Source organism: Sturnira hondurensis, unplaced genomic scaffold (assembly GCF_014824575.4).
Source record: "Sturnira hondurensis isolate 20B ecotype Veracruz unplaced genomic scaffold, ASM1482457v3 Scaffold0007406, whole genome shotgun sequence".
NCBI classification, from domain to species: Eukaryota; Metazoa; Chordata; class Mammalia; order Chiroptera; family Phyllostomidae; genus Sturnira; species Sturnira hondurensis.
In genome coordinates this window covers 10,399,599-10,414,944 of record NW_028080037.1, presented here as the reverse complement: position 1 = coordinate 10,414,944, position 15,346 = coordinate 10,399,599, and the positions used below count along the sequence as shown (strand labels likewise).

The 15,346-nt window shown below is 47.8% G+C and overlaps 1 protein-coding gene across 8 annotated transcripts in view; it reads left to right on the top strand.

Moving 5' to 3' along the window:
• The window catches only part of CIT (citron rho-interacting serine/threonine kinase), a 150,661-nt gene that overhangs the window by 125,353 nt on the left and 9,962 nt on the right, over window positions 1-15,346 (top strand). For 5 of the 8 annotated variants that reach the window (XM_037052223.1, XM_037052224.1, XM_037052221.1 and 2 more), the window contains 15 exons: window positions 89-251; window positions 531-695; window positions 4,245-4,382; window positions 4,918-5,098; window positions 5,751-5,842; window positions 6,381-6,485; window positions 6,701-6,870; window positions 7,626-7,670; window positions 8,127-8,207; window positions 8,366-8,501; window positions 10,108-10,247; window positions 11,401-11,493; window positions 13,093-13,201; window positions 13,297-13,425; window positions 14,042-14,122. In XM_037052223.1, coding sequence (XP_036908118.1) covers window positions 89-251; window positions 531-695; window positions 4,245-4,382; window positions 4,918-5,098; window positions 5,751-5,842; window positions 6,381-6,485; window positions 6,701-6,870; window positions 7,626-7,670; window positions 8,127-8,207; window positions 8,366-8,501; window positions 10,108-10,247; window positions 11,401-11,493; window positions 13,093-13,201; window positions 13,297-13,425; window positions 14,042-14,122 — 1,828 coding nt within the window. The remainder of the gene's footprint in view (window positions 1-88; window positions 252-530; window positions 696-4,244; window positions 4,383-4,917; window positions 5,099-5,750; window positions 5,843-6,380; window positions 6,486-6,700; window positions 6,871-7,625; window positions 7,671-8,126; window positions 8,208-8,365; window positions 8,502-10,107; window positions 10,248-11,400; window positions 11,494-13,092; window positions 13,202-13,296; window positions 13,426-14,041; window positions 14,123-15,346) is intronic. The other 3 variants (XM_037052226.1, XM_037052227.1, XM_037052225.1) reach the window with 3 other exon arrangements.

The window sequence follows — 15,346 nt, the reverse complement described above, 5'->3', positions numbered from 1 at the left end:
GGTGTGCTCCTCCTGAGTCAGAGTTCCTTTAGCTAGTTTAAAGTGCCAGTTTCCAGGAGTTAGGAGATATCTCTGTTTCCATTGCTAGGGTTTATTTAGTCGACGGAAAGAGGACCCTGCTTTGCCCACACAGGTTCCTCTGCAGTACAATGAGCTGAAGGTGGCTCTGGAGAAGGAGAAAGCTCGCTGTGCAGAGCTAGAGGAAGCCCTTCAGAAGACCCGCATTGAGCTCCGGTCCGCCCGGGAGGAAGGTAGGGGCGCCCGACTCTCTATGACCCCTCTCAAGGAGACCGTTCAAGACTAGCTCAGCATCTGTATTTAGGCCTGTAAGCTTTCAGTCCAGACATCCCAAGTCGGAAACATTCACAGCATCCTTGGTGTTGCTGATTTGGTACAGTGCGTGTCCTTTGGTTTGCTGTCCTTGAAAGATAACCCAGGGGCAGTCCACTTGGCTTATGTCCACCCAGTCCACCCACAGGGCCTTTTGGTGACTCAGTTAACCAAATGGTGTTGGGCCGCTCTCTTCCCAGCTGCTCACCGGAAAGCCACAGACCACCCGCACCCGTCTACTCCGGCCACTGCGAGGCAGCAGATTGCCATGTCTGCCATTGTGCGGTCGCCTGAGCACCAGCCCAGTGCCATGAGCCTGCTCGCCCCGCCGTCCAGCCGCCGAAAGGAGTCCTCTACTCCAGAGGGTATGTTCTCAAGTGGCGGTTGGAGTGTCGTTGACATTTTTTTTATCGACTAAGAAATGCAGACATATGGTAAAAATGATAAATAATTTTAAGGGATAAAAAGTGAGAAGTAAGTCTCACCTCCTCCCTCCCCCACCAATCCTAGTTCCCTTACTCAGAGTCAACCATCGTATTCATCCAGCAATAGTTTTTGCATGGAGCTGCATGTCTGTATTATTCATTGTGGGGGCAACTTTGCTAACAAGTCCCCCCATCTGCCACTGATGAAAATGAAATTACCAAGACATGATCTGCTTGGGGAGGAGAGGTGGTCAGTCTCTCAGAGGAGAAAGACCAAGAGCCTTTTCTTCAATGGGCTTTTATTGGGTTTGTTTTGCCTAAGAATGCAGGTAAGGATCAAACAATAGATAGCACTCAGGGAACTATGAGGGTTTATTCTCAGTCAGGGTCAGATAGCTAAAGAGCCATAAAACTTTGAGGAACAAACTTCTTGTTGGACCCTTACCATTTAAATGAGAGCATTCTAAACAAAGCAGGCTTCACAGGACTTCAGGAACTCTTTCTTGCCCGATCACCCCTATCCCGCTCTAGCTGGCAAAGGGCTGTACCGCCTTCCCCATAGTAGGTTTTAGGCTTAAGTGGATTAGAGTCAGGAAGCGCTTCTCCCAGATGGAAATGGGGACTCGGGCTATGTCAGAATAGCCAGGGCCCGAGGGTCCATCACTCCCTCTTTGCTGCGGCCCCCTGAGTCCTTCCTTGAGGGCCTCCCAAGTGATCGTGCCTGGCTTAGGTTGCCCCTCCTCTGAGGGGTCGTACCTGTCTCTGACTAACCAACCAAGCGTTGGGGGCAGGGGATGAAGCAGAAGCAGCGCTGCTGCCAGAGACAAGCTTTGTGTCCTTAGCGGCTCGCATTCTGGAGGTCGCTCACTCAGCCTTAGCCCTGGGGGGCAGTTACAACTCCTGAAACCGGGCAGTGTGGTTCCCAACAATTCATTTATTTTGTATTATGTAATTATATTTTTAAAAGTATTAGAAAGTAAACAGATTTTCTCAGCCCTCTTTTATAAAGGTCAAACCACACTATGCTACACTGTACAAAACGCCTTTCTTCTTTTAGTTAAGATGTTATCTTAGAGTGGTTCTTAATAACACACATGGGTGGGCCTCATCCTTTTCAAGGGCTGCATAGTGTTCCATGGTGAGTCTATGATTCGCCTTCTAAACCAGGCCTCTGCTGATGGACACTTAGGTTACTTCCAATTTCTTGTTACCATACACACCCAGCGGGAACGCCCTGCACCTCTGGGGGTGTTATGGCTGTGGGGTGTGTTCTTAGGAAACGGATTGTTGGGTTGACGGTTATGTGCTTTTTGAGTGTTGGTAGTTTGTGTGGATTTATATCCCTACCAACAGTGTAAGGAGTCTCCTTTGTGTTTTCAGAAGTTCTCTGTTCACCCAGAGATGAGAAGGACTTAAAAATAAAGGCCGAAGAAGGTGGTTTGGGGAGGCTTAGGGAGAGAGGAGCAGAGCTGTGGGTTAGCATCATGGTGTCACCATCAAACCTACTTTAGTTGTAAGTCTAGATGGCATTTTTTTTTAATGATGATGTCATCGTGTTTTCTATGTTTGTATAACTCAAAGAACTTGACGCTTAAAGTTGTTGAAATGGTGATTGTAACACGGGAAGAAATGGTTTCTGCTCTGGTGTCCACTGACACGGCCTCGTGGAGTTGACTGCCTGAGGCGTCTGTGACACTAAGCACTTTCTTCTTTGGGTGTGTTGCACGTTAAACTTTTTAATCACGTACACGTTATTTATTCCTTACAACTTTGTGGTATAGGGAGGGGACGATGTTATATGGAGAATGTAGTTTGGATTCAGAAATTTGGATCCTTAGTTTTTCTCTTTATTTAACTAGTTTTAGGTCACTACTGAGGGGGGCCTATTAAGAGGGAAAAAATCAATCTTATTAATTTTTTGTTAGTTTTCACCAATAATAACTTTATTGATTTGGATATTTTCAGCATGTTGGCTATCTCCCACATGGTATAATCTTCTTTTTCTTTTGTTATTGTTTTTTTCTTTCTTTTTTCCTCAATATATGGTTGCTCCTCATGAATCCATTTTTTTCTTTCTTTTGCTTGTTTTCAAAAGAGGGAGAGAAACATCAATGTGTGTTTGTCTTTCATGTGTCCCCCACTGGGGACCCGGCCCACAACCCAGGCATGTGCCCTGACCGGGAATCAAACCATCTACCCCTTGGTTTGCAGGCCAGCACTCAATCCACTGAGCCACTCCAGCCAGAACTATTATTGTTTTTTGTTTTTGTTTTTTTTTTACTTAACAAAATGTCTTTAAAGTTTATCCATGTTGTAGCATGTGTTAACTTTATTTCCTTATTTTTAAAATATATTTTATTGATTATGCTATTATAGTTGTCCCATTTTTTTCTTCACTTTATTCCTCACCACTCTGTACCACCCCCCCACCACCACCATTGTTCCTCCACCTTAGTTCATGCCCCTGGGTCATACATATAAGTTCCTTGGCTTCTCCATTTCCCATACTACTCTTAACCTTTCCCTGTCTATTTTGTACCTACCATTTATGCTTCTTATTTCCTGTACCTTTTTCTCCATTCTTTGCCTCCCGCCACCCTGCTCATAACTCTCCACATTATCTCTATTTCTATGAATCTATTCCTGTTCTAGTTGTTTGCTTAATTTGTTTTTGTTTTATGTTTTTTTAGGTTCAGTTGTTGATAGTTGTGAGTTTGTTGTCATTTTACTGTTTGTATTTTTTATCTTCTTTTTCTTAGATACGTCTTTTTAACATTTCATAAAATAGAGCTTGGTGATGATGAACTCCTTTAACTTAACAGTATCTGGGAAGCACTTTATCTGCCCTTCCATTCTAAATGATAGCTTTGTTGGATAGAGCAGTCTTGGATGTAGGTCCATGCCTTTCATGATTTTGAATACTTCTTTGCTGCTATGAACATTTGTGTACAAATTTTGTAGCTGCATATGTTTTCGATCCTCTTGGGCATATGCCTATGAGTGGAATTTCTGGGTCATAAGATAATCCTGTGTTTAACTTTTAGGGGAACTGCCTGGCTGGGTTCTGAAGTGACTGCCATTTTACATCCCACCAGCAGTATAGGATGATTCCAGTTTCTCCACATTCTCTCTAATGCTTATTTTCCGTATTTTTCATTGTAGACTTCCTAGGGAACATGAACTGGTAGCTCCTTGTGGCTTTGATCTGTGTTTCCCTAGTGACTAAATGATGTTGAGCATCTTTTTATTTGCTTGTTGGTCATTTACTTATCTTCCTTGGAGATATGCCTATTCAAATCCTTTGCTCATTTTTAAATTGGGTGATCTGTCATTTTATTATTGCTTTGTAAGAGTGCTTTATGTAGTCTAACTACAAGTCCCTTGTCAGAGGTGATTTGCAAGTACTTTTTCCCATCTGTAAGCTGTCTTTTCACTTTCTTGATGGTAGAATTTGCAACGCTCTACTGATTTAAAAAATTTTTCCTCCAGAATTCAGTCGGCGTCTTAAGGAGCGCATGCACCACAATATTCCTCACCGATTTAACGTCGGGCTGAACATGCGAGCCACGAAGTGCGCCGTGTGCCTGGATACTGTGCACTTCGGCCGCCAGGCATCCAAATGTCTTGGTAAGAACATTGGTCTTGCACCCACAGTGGGCACCCATGCATCTCCACCTGAAAAAGTCTGTCTGCGGGAGGTGGTTTTTTTCCATATTAAATTCCTTAGCATAGAGTGCACATTTTCAAGGTTTTAGTTTTAGTGGGAGGATGCTATTTTTCTCCCGTTAGAGGAGTGAGTTTATACCTGTTTTCAGCTCATGTCTCTAGCTTGCTGTGCAAGTTGCCTTGGCTTTGCTGATTTCCAGCCCCCTTTTCTCCAGGCTGGTCTCTCTCTCTCTTCAGGCTGCGTGCTTGCTGGCTCCACCTGGAACGTGCAAATGGGTCCTTTGCACATCTATTTGTGACATCCTGGGAGAAGCCAGGACAATTGCTTTGAGAGCCCTTGGCTCGCTCGTTTCCTCTCTCTGCAGAGGCCTGGCTCCTGGGGATGTTTAGCGATTACCGGGATGACTTGGCCAGATGGGCAGGCCTGACGGGGGTTGGCTGGCAGAGGAAGGGATCCGCCAAGCAAGTTTCCAGGTTGTCTTCTGCTTTTTCCTAGAATGTCAGGTGATGTGTCATCCCAAGTGCTCCACGTGCTTGCCAGCTACCTGTGGCCTGCCAGCTGAATATGCCACACACTTCACCGAGGCCTTCTGCCGCGACAAAATGAACTCCCCAGGTCTCCAGACCAAGGAGCCCAGCAGCAGCTTGCACCTGGAAGGGTGGATGAAAGTGCCCAGGTATTGCTGCCGGGTTGCTTGGGCTGAGGCTGGGGCGGGTGCTGGTGAGGGGTGCCTCAGATATGCCACACTGGGGTAAGGATTATTTTGAGCTAAAGGCACGTGAAGAACAGCAGGTACAAGGACACTGTGACCTCCCCTTTCCCTTCCTGAAAGTCAGAGATAAAACTCCCTGTGAGAGCTTCCCTCCCTGTACTGGGAAGAAAGAAACATTCTTATCACCAGAGACTGGGAGTCAAGGCTGAACAGGAGAAAGCTTGTGTTTCTTTGGCCTCCTCGTACATTTTAGTTGCTTTTCCACAATTATGACTCTTTTTTCAACCTAGTATATAAGCACTTGAGCCTATCAGTTTTTTTGGTTTTTGTTTTTTTGTGGAGACGCCCACATAAAACAAAATTTGTATGCCTTTCTCCTGTTCTTCTGTCTGATATTATTAGTTGGATTCTTCTGTGAACCACAGAACCTGGAAGGGTTGAAGGAAGTTTTTCCTTCCCCGTTCTGGCATGGAAGTCCACCAGCCATTTCCACCCCTGGTGTTTTCTGGAGAATTCTAGGGATGCCTTCTCTGGGACTCCTTCTCCACCCTACCCCTTCCTCTGGCCTGATTCTTCTGAGTTCAAACATTTCTTCTTTTCCATCTTTATTTTCCAGGAATAACAAACGAGGACAGCTAGGCTGGGACAGGAAGTACATTGTCCTGGAGGGATCCAAGGTCCTCATCTATGACAACGAAGCCCGAGAAGGTAAATTAATAATTCAGGGGGAATTTCATTGCACGCGGTGGACCCAGGTCTCCCAGTCTTGGCGTGAAGGCTTTGTTTTTCGGACTGCGTTGCGAGCCTTCTGCGATTTTCCATTTTTGAAAATTAAACACCACGTGACTTTGCTAAAGGTTATTGGTACGATACTCACGTCTATAGGTCTCCCCTCTGAAGACCCTGCAGGGTGCTGCCCTGAAGATTCCACCTGCTAATACACCTTCCGAGAACTTCTGCCTCAGTCAACTAACCCATAAATCCGCATCGTCATCAGAAATTTGACTGTGCTACTCATCTGACACACTTTATTTTTTTTATCTTCCCTCTCCGCCTTCTCTGCACACCCTTTCCCTCCTTTGTTCTCGTGCGCCTCTCTTTCCACGCATACTGTCTCTTGCACTGTCTCTCTTGCCTTCTCTCTGTCTCTCTCTCTCTGTCTCTCTCTTTTCCTCTTTTCTCCCCTTGTTCTTGTTCCTGTTCCTGTTCTTTTGTTTTTCTTTCTGCCCTTCCTCTTTGCACCAAGCTGGACAGAGGCCGGTGGAAGAATTTGAGCTGTGCCTTCCCGACGGGGACGTATCTATTCATGGCGCCGTTGGTGCTTCTGAACTCGCAAATACAGCCAAAGCAGGTGAGGAGAAGCAGGGGCGCCTCACCCCAGAGCTCGGCTAGGCTCGGCGAATTGGCAGGGGCGGGAGGAGCACGTGGCGGATGGGCCTGGAAAGGGCGCCCACCCTCCTCGGCTCTCCCACTAGCAGTTAAAGTTCTGCTCTCTCGGGGCCATCCGTCCCGGCGGGAGTGGGGGAAGTCCACACCCAACCCTGTGCTCTCTGTCCCATCTCCTAGATGTCCCGTACATACTGAAGATGGAGTCCCACCCACACACCACCTGCTGGCCCGGGAGAACCCTCTACCTGCTAGCTCCCAGCTTCCCTGACAAACAGCGCTGGGTCACCGCCTTAGAATCAGTTGTCGCAGGTGGGAGAGTTTCTAGGGAAAAGGCAGAAGCCGATGCTGTGAGTATGAACACGGGTGCTGGAGCTTGTCTTTGGAAAGTAGGCTGACTTGGGGGGCGGGGGTCCCTCTGGCTGCCATGATTTCCCTTGGGCTCCCTCTCTGAGTGGTGATGGCTTGAGACTGCCATGACCAGGAGTTCTGTGGTGACAGAGATACAGGTTCCCAGGGGGCTTGTCTGGGCATCGTGGGTCCCCCTCCCACAGCCCTCAGAGTGGGGGAGTCAGCAGGGCTACCCAACTCTTGGTTATGGCAACACAGCAGCTAATGGACTTACAAGGAAATCCTCTCTCTGGTTTGCTCTGAGGAGTTTATTTGGTTTGAAGCCTTGAGTTTCAAGCACTTTGGCCACGGAGCAGCGTGGAAGGCTGCCGATCAGACACGTGTACTTTAGGCAGGCTTTTCAGGACCCTCTCAACTGCTTCCACACGACTTGCTCTTCCGTAGGCAGGTTGGAAACCCACTTGTCCTTAAGATGTTAGGGACGTGGGTGTGTCTTGATTGGCAGCAGTCTTAGAACTTCCGTATATAAACAGGGCTCGTCTCTCATTGCTGCTTTTCTCCACCGAAGACCAGACAGCTCTTTTCAAACTCTTAGCTCCTGATAAACACTTGGCATTCTAGCAGTTGTAAATCTTCAACCATGAGCCTCCTGACAAGGAGCCATGCTCAATGTGTAGTCTTGTTTTAATGAACTGTTTCATCATTACCTGTGTAAGCCTTTCACCTGAAATCCACATTAATATGTGTACAATAGGGCCCCGACTGCCTTTCCTACGAGCTTCTGCCTGCGTGTGTTCAGGTAAAGAGACCGAGCAGTTTGTTGGTTTGCTGCTGATGCTGTGCTTGGCACTTTCGCTGCAGCCTAGAGGGGCAGGGACCTTCCATGGGGCTTATTAACCTTTTGCAGGTGATACCTTTTTAGCTTCAGCTTATTTCCTACCCCAGAAATTTTTCTGTGTCTGTTATACTCACTCACTTGTGTCCAGGTGGATTTATAACTCTGATGCTAATTAACAGCCACCCCAGAGATAACAATAAGATTCGCATCTTGCCTTTCGAGCTCAGATCAAAATAAGAGGCAAGCCAAGAGCAGATGTGTGTTTCTGGGCAGTTTCAGGAGTCACTTGCCTTTCTTTTTGTCATTAAATGTCTCTCCTTTGTTGCTTTTGTCTGTCCGGATGGTTTGGTCATGAACGATTCAATCTCACCAGGTTTCTCTTTTTTCCTTTTCCTTTTTTCTTTCACATGTGAAAAGAAATTGCTTGGAAACTCCCTGCTGAAACTGGAAGGTGATGACCGCCTGGACATGAACTGCACACTGCCCTTCAGCGACCAGGTAATGATGTTTTTCAGACACTGTCAGCGGGCGTCTGGCAGTGGTCCCCTGCGGTCGAGACAGAAAGGGCTGTGTGGGCTTTGTTGCTCTTACTGTGGGGGGTTGTTATGGTGACGCTACGATGCTCATGTTCTGCCTTGGGACTTCCGCCCTCTCAGGTGGTGTTGGTGGGCACCGAGGAGGGGCTGTATGCACTGAATGTCTTGAAAAACTCCCTCACGCACGTCCCAGGGATTGGAGCAGTCTTCCAAATTTATATCATCAAGGACCTGGAGAAGCTACTCATGATAGCAGGTGGGAGGCCAAGGACATGGCGCCTTTTCTTCACTTTGAAGGAAGACTCTTTGAAAGCCAAATGTTATGCTTGGGAAACACAAAGGCAGGCCCTCCCAGTGGCAGGTTGGAGCAGAAGCAGCTCTTTTCTCTCTGTCCCTGTTTGTGCCTGAGCGGATGGCTCTCTCTGTTCATTTCCGGTTCCCTTGAGGTCCAACGAATCACAGTCTGCCACCCCCAGGGAGCACCTCAGCATTATGCTGGGGGGGGAGGGTAGCGAGCCTTGGACTCGTTACTGTCAGACCTTTGTCGTCACCACACTTACGCCTCTGTGAGCCGTGGCTTCCCGAGAGCTTGGTGGCTCTGTTTGGTGTGTCTCTTGCTTCTCTGTGATTTCTCAGAGGCCTCTTGCCCGGGTTTACCACGTGGTTAAGGTTTGACCACGTTTTTCCCTCTCTTTTGCTATGACACACAGGCACGCTGTCACTTTTGTGGACTGAGAGTCAGTTGCAGTCATTTGTCCAGCACGTCACCAAAGAACAAGGGTACTCTCTCACGTGGCCATGGCAAAAGTTTTTCCCTCTCTCTCTATTGGGATAGTATTTTTTTAAGGGGAAAACAGTAATTTACTGTCTCAGTGTTCAAAACATCCACAGTTAGGTCTTGTTTCAGACGCAGCCAGGTGGGTCCAGGGGCTGAACTAATGTGGTCAGGAACTGACTTTTCTCGGTTTTTCAGCTCTTTTCCTTGCTTGCTCACTTGCTTTGTGTGTTCGTTTCTCTTACTGCTTTTCCTTCCTTTTCTTCCTTTTCTTCCTTTCCTCCTTGACTTTATTCTTTAAAGGAATTTTAGGTTCACAGCAAAACTGCACAGAAAGTACAGAGATTTCTCCCAACCACACACAGCCTTCCCCCAGCAGCATCCCCTACCAGAGGGTACATTGGTTACAGCTGATGACCCTGCACTGACACATCATTGTCACCCGAAGTCCACAATTGACAGGAGGATTTGCTCTTGGTGTTATATATGGGTTTGGACACATAGGTCATGGCACAAACCCACTGTGATAGCATCATACAGAATAGTTTCCTGTGGTACAGTTATGATTCGTGGAGTTCAACGCTTGCTGGAATACATTGGTCTGATGTACGGCCCGCAGTCACGTCCCTTAGAGTGCGGTATTTATTTTCCTGATTACGGATCCAGCTGGGGACCGTGCACTGCTTCTAGGCACATCTCTTTATAGTCTCCATTAACCTGAATGAATCTTTAGTCTTTCTTTTGTCATTCATGACGTTGCCACACTGGAGTAGTCCAAGCCTGTCATTTTATAAGATGTCCCCTCGTTATTCCTAATGCGTCCTTATTTTGGTGGGAAGCATGTTTAAAAAGTATAGTTCACCTTCTCCAAATATGTTTCTGTCTTTAGAATATTTTTTCTCCCAGAATCTGTTGTTTCCATTTGAGATCTAAAACTTGGACCTCAACTGTGCTCATGGGAATTTGTGGAAAATTGCCCATCCGTGTGGCTTTGCTGGCTTTTATTTGTGAATAGATCAGAATTGCCATCCTGTGGCTCTGCTTCATGGCCTCCCACTGACCAAGAAGCCGTTCCTTTTCCCCTCAGGAGAAGAGCGGGCCCTGTGTCTTGTTGACGTGAAGAAAGTGAAGCAGTCGCTGGCGCAGTCTCACCTTCCCGCCCAGCCAGACGTCTCGCCCAACGTGTTCGAAGCTGTCAAGGGTTGCCACTTGTTTGCTGCTGGCAAGGTGGGCTCCTTGGGCCTCTGCTGGCGCAATGTGTAACTAATTAATTTTTAGGCCTTTTTTTGCTAATAAGCATTTTAGGGCTATGCATTTTCCTCTAACTACAATTTTAGTTGCACCCTGTAAATTTCTTTCATTCCACATATTTTTAAATTTCTTATATATTTTTTTCTGTGAATGCTGAATCACTTAAAAATGTGCATCTTAGTTTCAAAAACTGGTTTTTAGAAATTGTGTTAATTTCATCACAATGCTTGAAATACTAAAAAAATGTATGGAGTATATATGTAAATCATAAAATTGTAACACTAAAATGATAACACCCAATAATGTTGTAAACATCCACAAACGTACTGCTCAACCCTAGAAGCAGAACCTTACCAACAATTTGCATTTTCCCGTATATTCCTCCCCTCTCCCGTATGTTCCACCCCCTCTCCACCAACCCTGCCGGCCACCTACATTTCAGGACTTATTTGAATAAGCTTCTATTTGTCCTTGATGAAATGACAAAGATCTTGGTGTAGAAGGTGAAGTAAGAGGGATTCAGCTACTCCAGAAAAACAGAACTTTGATGTTTTTCATCAGAGAACAACTCTATACAGAGCTCTTAGCTGAGAACTTTTCTCCTTGGGCCAAAATCTTCTCCAGATTTTTCTGGCTCACAGGCCCGCACTCAATCCACTGAGCTGCACCAGCCAGGGCTCCAAATTCTTATAGCAATGTCTACTGCCTTTCCCTCCCTGAGGGTCGAATACTGTCAAAAGAATCTGTCTCGAGCAAAAGGCACACATACACGACGTGTGCATGGGGGCAGGTGGATTTTCTGAGCCTTCTCTTCATTTTTGTTAAAAGTAGTGGCTCTCAACCAGGGGTGAGTCTGTCCCCCAGGGACAGTGGGCAACGTCTGGAGACATCCTTGTGTGTCATACTGGCCATTGCACCGTTGGCATCAAGTAGGTAGAGCCCAGAGTTGCTGCTCGACAACCGACAGGGCACCGGAAAGCCCCTCAGCACGGACAGTTGTCTGCTCCAGACGGTCAGTGGTGCTGAAGCTGAGAGACCCTGCTCTGAACTGAGGCGCTTTTCCTAGTTTGCTGCGGAGTCAGTGTACACCCAGTGACACTCCTTCCTGTTCCCTCTGACTGCTTTTCAGATTGAGAACGGGCTCTGCATCTGTGCAGCCATGCCCAGCAAAGTCGTCATTCTCCGCTACAATGAAAACCTCAGCAAGTACTGCATTCGGAAAGTAAGTGCTGGGACTGGCCCCTCTGCTCGGCCCACAAGCCGGCGCGGAAGGTGGCCGTTTCAGGAGCAGCACGAGTCTGGTCCCTTCGCCTGTGCCCTTTAGCCTGGAGAGAGACCTCCTTGGAGAGAGAGAGACAGACAGACCCTTTTTGGAGGAAGCTGCAGATTTTTCTCTCACTTTCCTTCTGCTGTTTGTAGCTGCCTCTCCAGCCAGCCCAATGAATCCAGCCTTTTGTTAAGGCAGAAAGGAAGTTGGCTGATGGAGGAGATACTTTTTTGAACCAGCAGGAAAAAAGGAAGGTGATCTCTCTGAGAAGCTGGCAGTCCCTGGTGGCACTTACTAGAGTCTTTCTCAGATCCTAGAAGTTTCTATTAATAACCTTAGAAAAGCTGGTGCTAGCCGTCTTCTGGATGGTTCTCCAGAAGCTGGTTCTCCCCAGTGCAGAGTGAGGGGGCTGGTTCTCCCCAGTGCAGAGTGAGCTGTGATGGAGACTGCAGAGTGGACAAGGTGCACACCAGACCCTTACACGTGCCTGGCTTCCGGAGAAGGCTGTCTGCTGTCCTGAGGCGAGGATATCCCACCCCCCACAAGCCCGATTTATTTCAGGCACTTTTTCACAGTTCATCTCCAAAGTGGAATGAGAGATGAATATACATGAGGGTCAGGACTCTTAGCAGAACTGCTTCATCCTGGGCAGGCTCCTGTTAGTTTGCCCTAGAGTTTGGCTGGGCAACTGCTGGTACCAGGGACCGAGCTGACCGCTTGACAGGCACCTTTGACAACAGCTCTGTAAAGCCGGTGCGGCCGTTCCGTTTCAGGGAAGACAGTTGATCGCGGCTGGCTGAGGTCCTAAATTGTAAAGCCGAGGCCGAAACGGAAGTTTGATTTTCCCTACCATTTTATTATGTCATGCTGTCTAAAAGTTTCCTCTCGCTTCGTAGGTGATCAGTAAATATTAGTGGACATGATGATGCAGATTAGAGTTTGAACTGGTAGTTTCAGGAGGATTCTCAAGAATCGTTGTTTCCATGTAGTTCCTGGACACCCTTTTGAATAAGCGTGTCCAGGTTGCTGAAGCCATTAGGACTGGCCTGAGAACAAGTGGGAGTAATGAGGAAGTAGATAATTCACTGACGGATGATGACAGTGACGATGGCAATACGTAGGTAACGCAGGTTCTAAATAGAAGCCTAGAAGCTTGAAGAAAGAAGGAAACTAAACCCACTCCCTCCAGCCACCACTGTTTGTAGTTGGATTTTTCCAGGCTTTTTCCTCTGATGAGGGTGTTGTATTTTTAAAGCTCTCTTTGAATGCTACCTTTTCATTGAAATGGTGTTTCTGACTTTTTGGGGCTGTACTTTGGCATTGTTTTCTTAGTCTGTGGCTGCAAAGAATTAAGAGGTAGTGAAGGGACCCCCGGTCCTTGTGAGGGGCATGAGAAGATGGTCCGGGCTGTGTGCCTTCATCTGCAGCTTGAACAAGTCTGCTGGAGGCCGTTCGCAAGGCTCGGTTAGGTGCCGAAGGTGGAAACAGGAGAGCTGTGGAGACAGGGCTGCCTCTGGTCAGTGCTCACTTTCTCCTCTCTCTCCTCTGTCTCAGGAGATAGAGACCTCAGAGCCCTGCAGCTGTATCCACTTCACCAACTACAGTATCCTCATCGGAACCAATAAGTTCTACGAGATTGACATGAAGCAGTACACGCTTGAGGGTAGGGCCCAAGTCCTCCCCAGCCCACACGCGGCTCCGGCCCTGCCACCGTCTCGAGCCCGTTCCTGAAGCTCCGCTTCTCACCTGCCTTTTCAGAATTCCTGGACAAGAACGACCATTCATTGGCGCCTGCTGTGTTCGCCTCCTCTTCCAACAGTTTCCCTGTCTCAATCGTGCAGGTGAACAGCGCAGGGCAGCGGGAGGAGTACCTGCTCTGCTTCCACGGTGAGTCCGGGCTTGCCACTCGCTGCTGTTGTGAGTGCTGCTGGGCCCAGGCGTCCCAGACCGGGCCCACCGGGGCTGTGGGCTGGCCATGGGACTCCAGGGCAGGGCGGTCCTGCTGGGGGTACAGAGAATATCGTTCCAGCAGCTGCAGAGGCCCCCTCGGGGCCCCGTCCTGTACCCCACCAGGGCGATAACCCAATGCAGCTGTTCTGTCCAAACAGCAGGCCATTCTTTCCTTCTCTGTCCTCGCTTCTTTCTCTCCTTTCCTTATTTTTTCTCTGTTTTCTTCCTTTTCTTTTTCTTGATATTTCTCTTTTCCCCCCCAATTTCTGGGTCTTCCCTTCTCTTCCTTCCTGTCTCTGGGTCTCTGTTTCTCCTCCTCCTTCCCTGTCTCCCCACCCTCCTATCCTTATCCTCCTTCCTTCTCCCCCCACGTCCACTCAGACCCACTTTTTCTAATAAATTAGGCTCAGCAGAGGTCCTTAGGTTCTAACGGTTCAGTGACATCTGCCCAATCGTCCCTGGGCCCGATTCCTTCCTCTTCCATGACATGTGTGCTGTTGACACCCCCGCCTCTGCTCTGCTGACAATGCCCCCGGGCCCTGACTCCTTGCAGAATTTGGGGTGTTCGTGGATTCTTACGGGAGACGAAGCCGCACAGACGATCTCAAGTGGAGTCGCTTACCTCTGGCCTTCGGTGAGTGAGGCACGGTGCGCAGGGCTCTTTTCTGTCAGTGGCTGGTGTCCTGGGGAGGAATTGTGGGGGGCCCTAAGCACTATGCTTGTGGGCTCCACTGGATACCAAGTGTCGCATGTAACTGTCACCTAAGTAAGTGCCCAGGGCAAAGATTCTGAGGCTTGACAAAGGCATCAGCCAAACCCACCAGCCATTGTGAAGTATTTGTTGGGTTCCCATGATAGAAAGGAGACCACTGCCTGTGAGTTTATTTAAAACATTTCAAAGGCAGCATAGTATCCATGGCATAACTGAATACCCATCAATATTATCAGCCGTAAATCGGGCAGGGCACTGAGGTCATGGCCATTCTTTCTGTAAGTGTAAACAACACTGTGAGGAACATCCTTACTAATCTTCATACACTTGTCAAATTGTATCCTCTGCTCACACGTTGTAAAAGTGGAACTACATATATACTCACCCACACGTACGAACACGTACGTGCTTGACCATGTGAGTCACCATCACAGTGAAATTCCCTTAGAGGTTTTTTCCTTCATCTGTTGCTGCGTATCAGGTTTCAAACCTTAGTGACTTAACCCAGCAACAGCTTACTGCCCAAGATTCTGTGCTTGCCTGGCAGCTCTGCTTCACGTGGTGCCAGCGGGACCACAGGGACAACTGCAAAGTCCACAGTGGCCTTGCAGACACGGCGACGCTCGGTGCAGTGGGTGGGAGCTCAGCCAGGGTTGGTGGCTGGAGACCTCAGTTCCTTTCCGTGTGGGCAGGAGTGGAAGCTGTCGGGCCTCATCTCCTCCACCCTAACCTACTGGGGCCACAGAGGAGCCCAGATTCAAGGCAGGGAAATGCCACTGGGGCCTCGGTAGGCACGACCAGTGGTCAAATACCAAAGGAGAGTTTGCCACAAGGGATGAGAGTGATCATCTTCTTTTCCCTTTAAGAAAGAAACAGCTCCGGTCATATCCTGGAGTTTCAGTGACACTGTGATACATAGTAGTAAGACCAGAAATATCTAATTACCTATGAACCCAGCCTTTTAAAATTTTTTCAAAAATGCGTGCAATCAAAAATTTAAAAACATATACAGTGAAAGGTCTCATCCATATTGCCCATCTTCCAAATTCTTCATCCCCACTCCCTCAAGAGAAAAAAGAATGCTGAGTGTCTTATCCTTTTAGGGCTTTATGCAAATACAGAGACATAACAGACATATCCTTATAT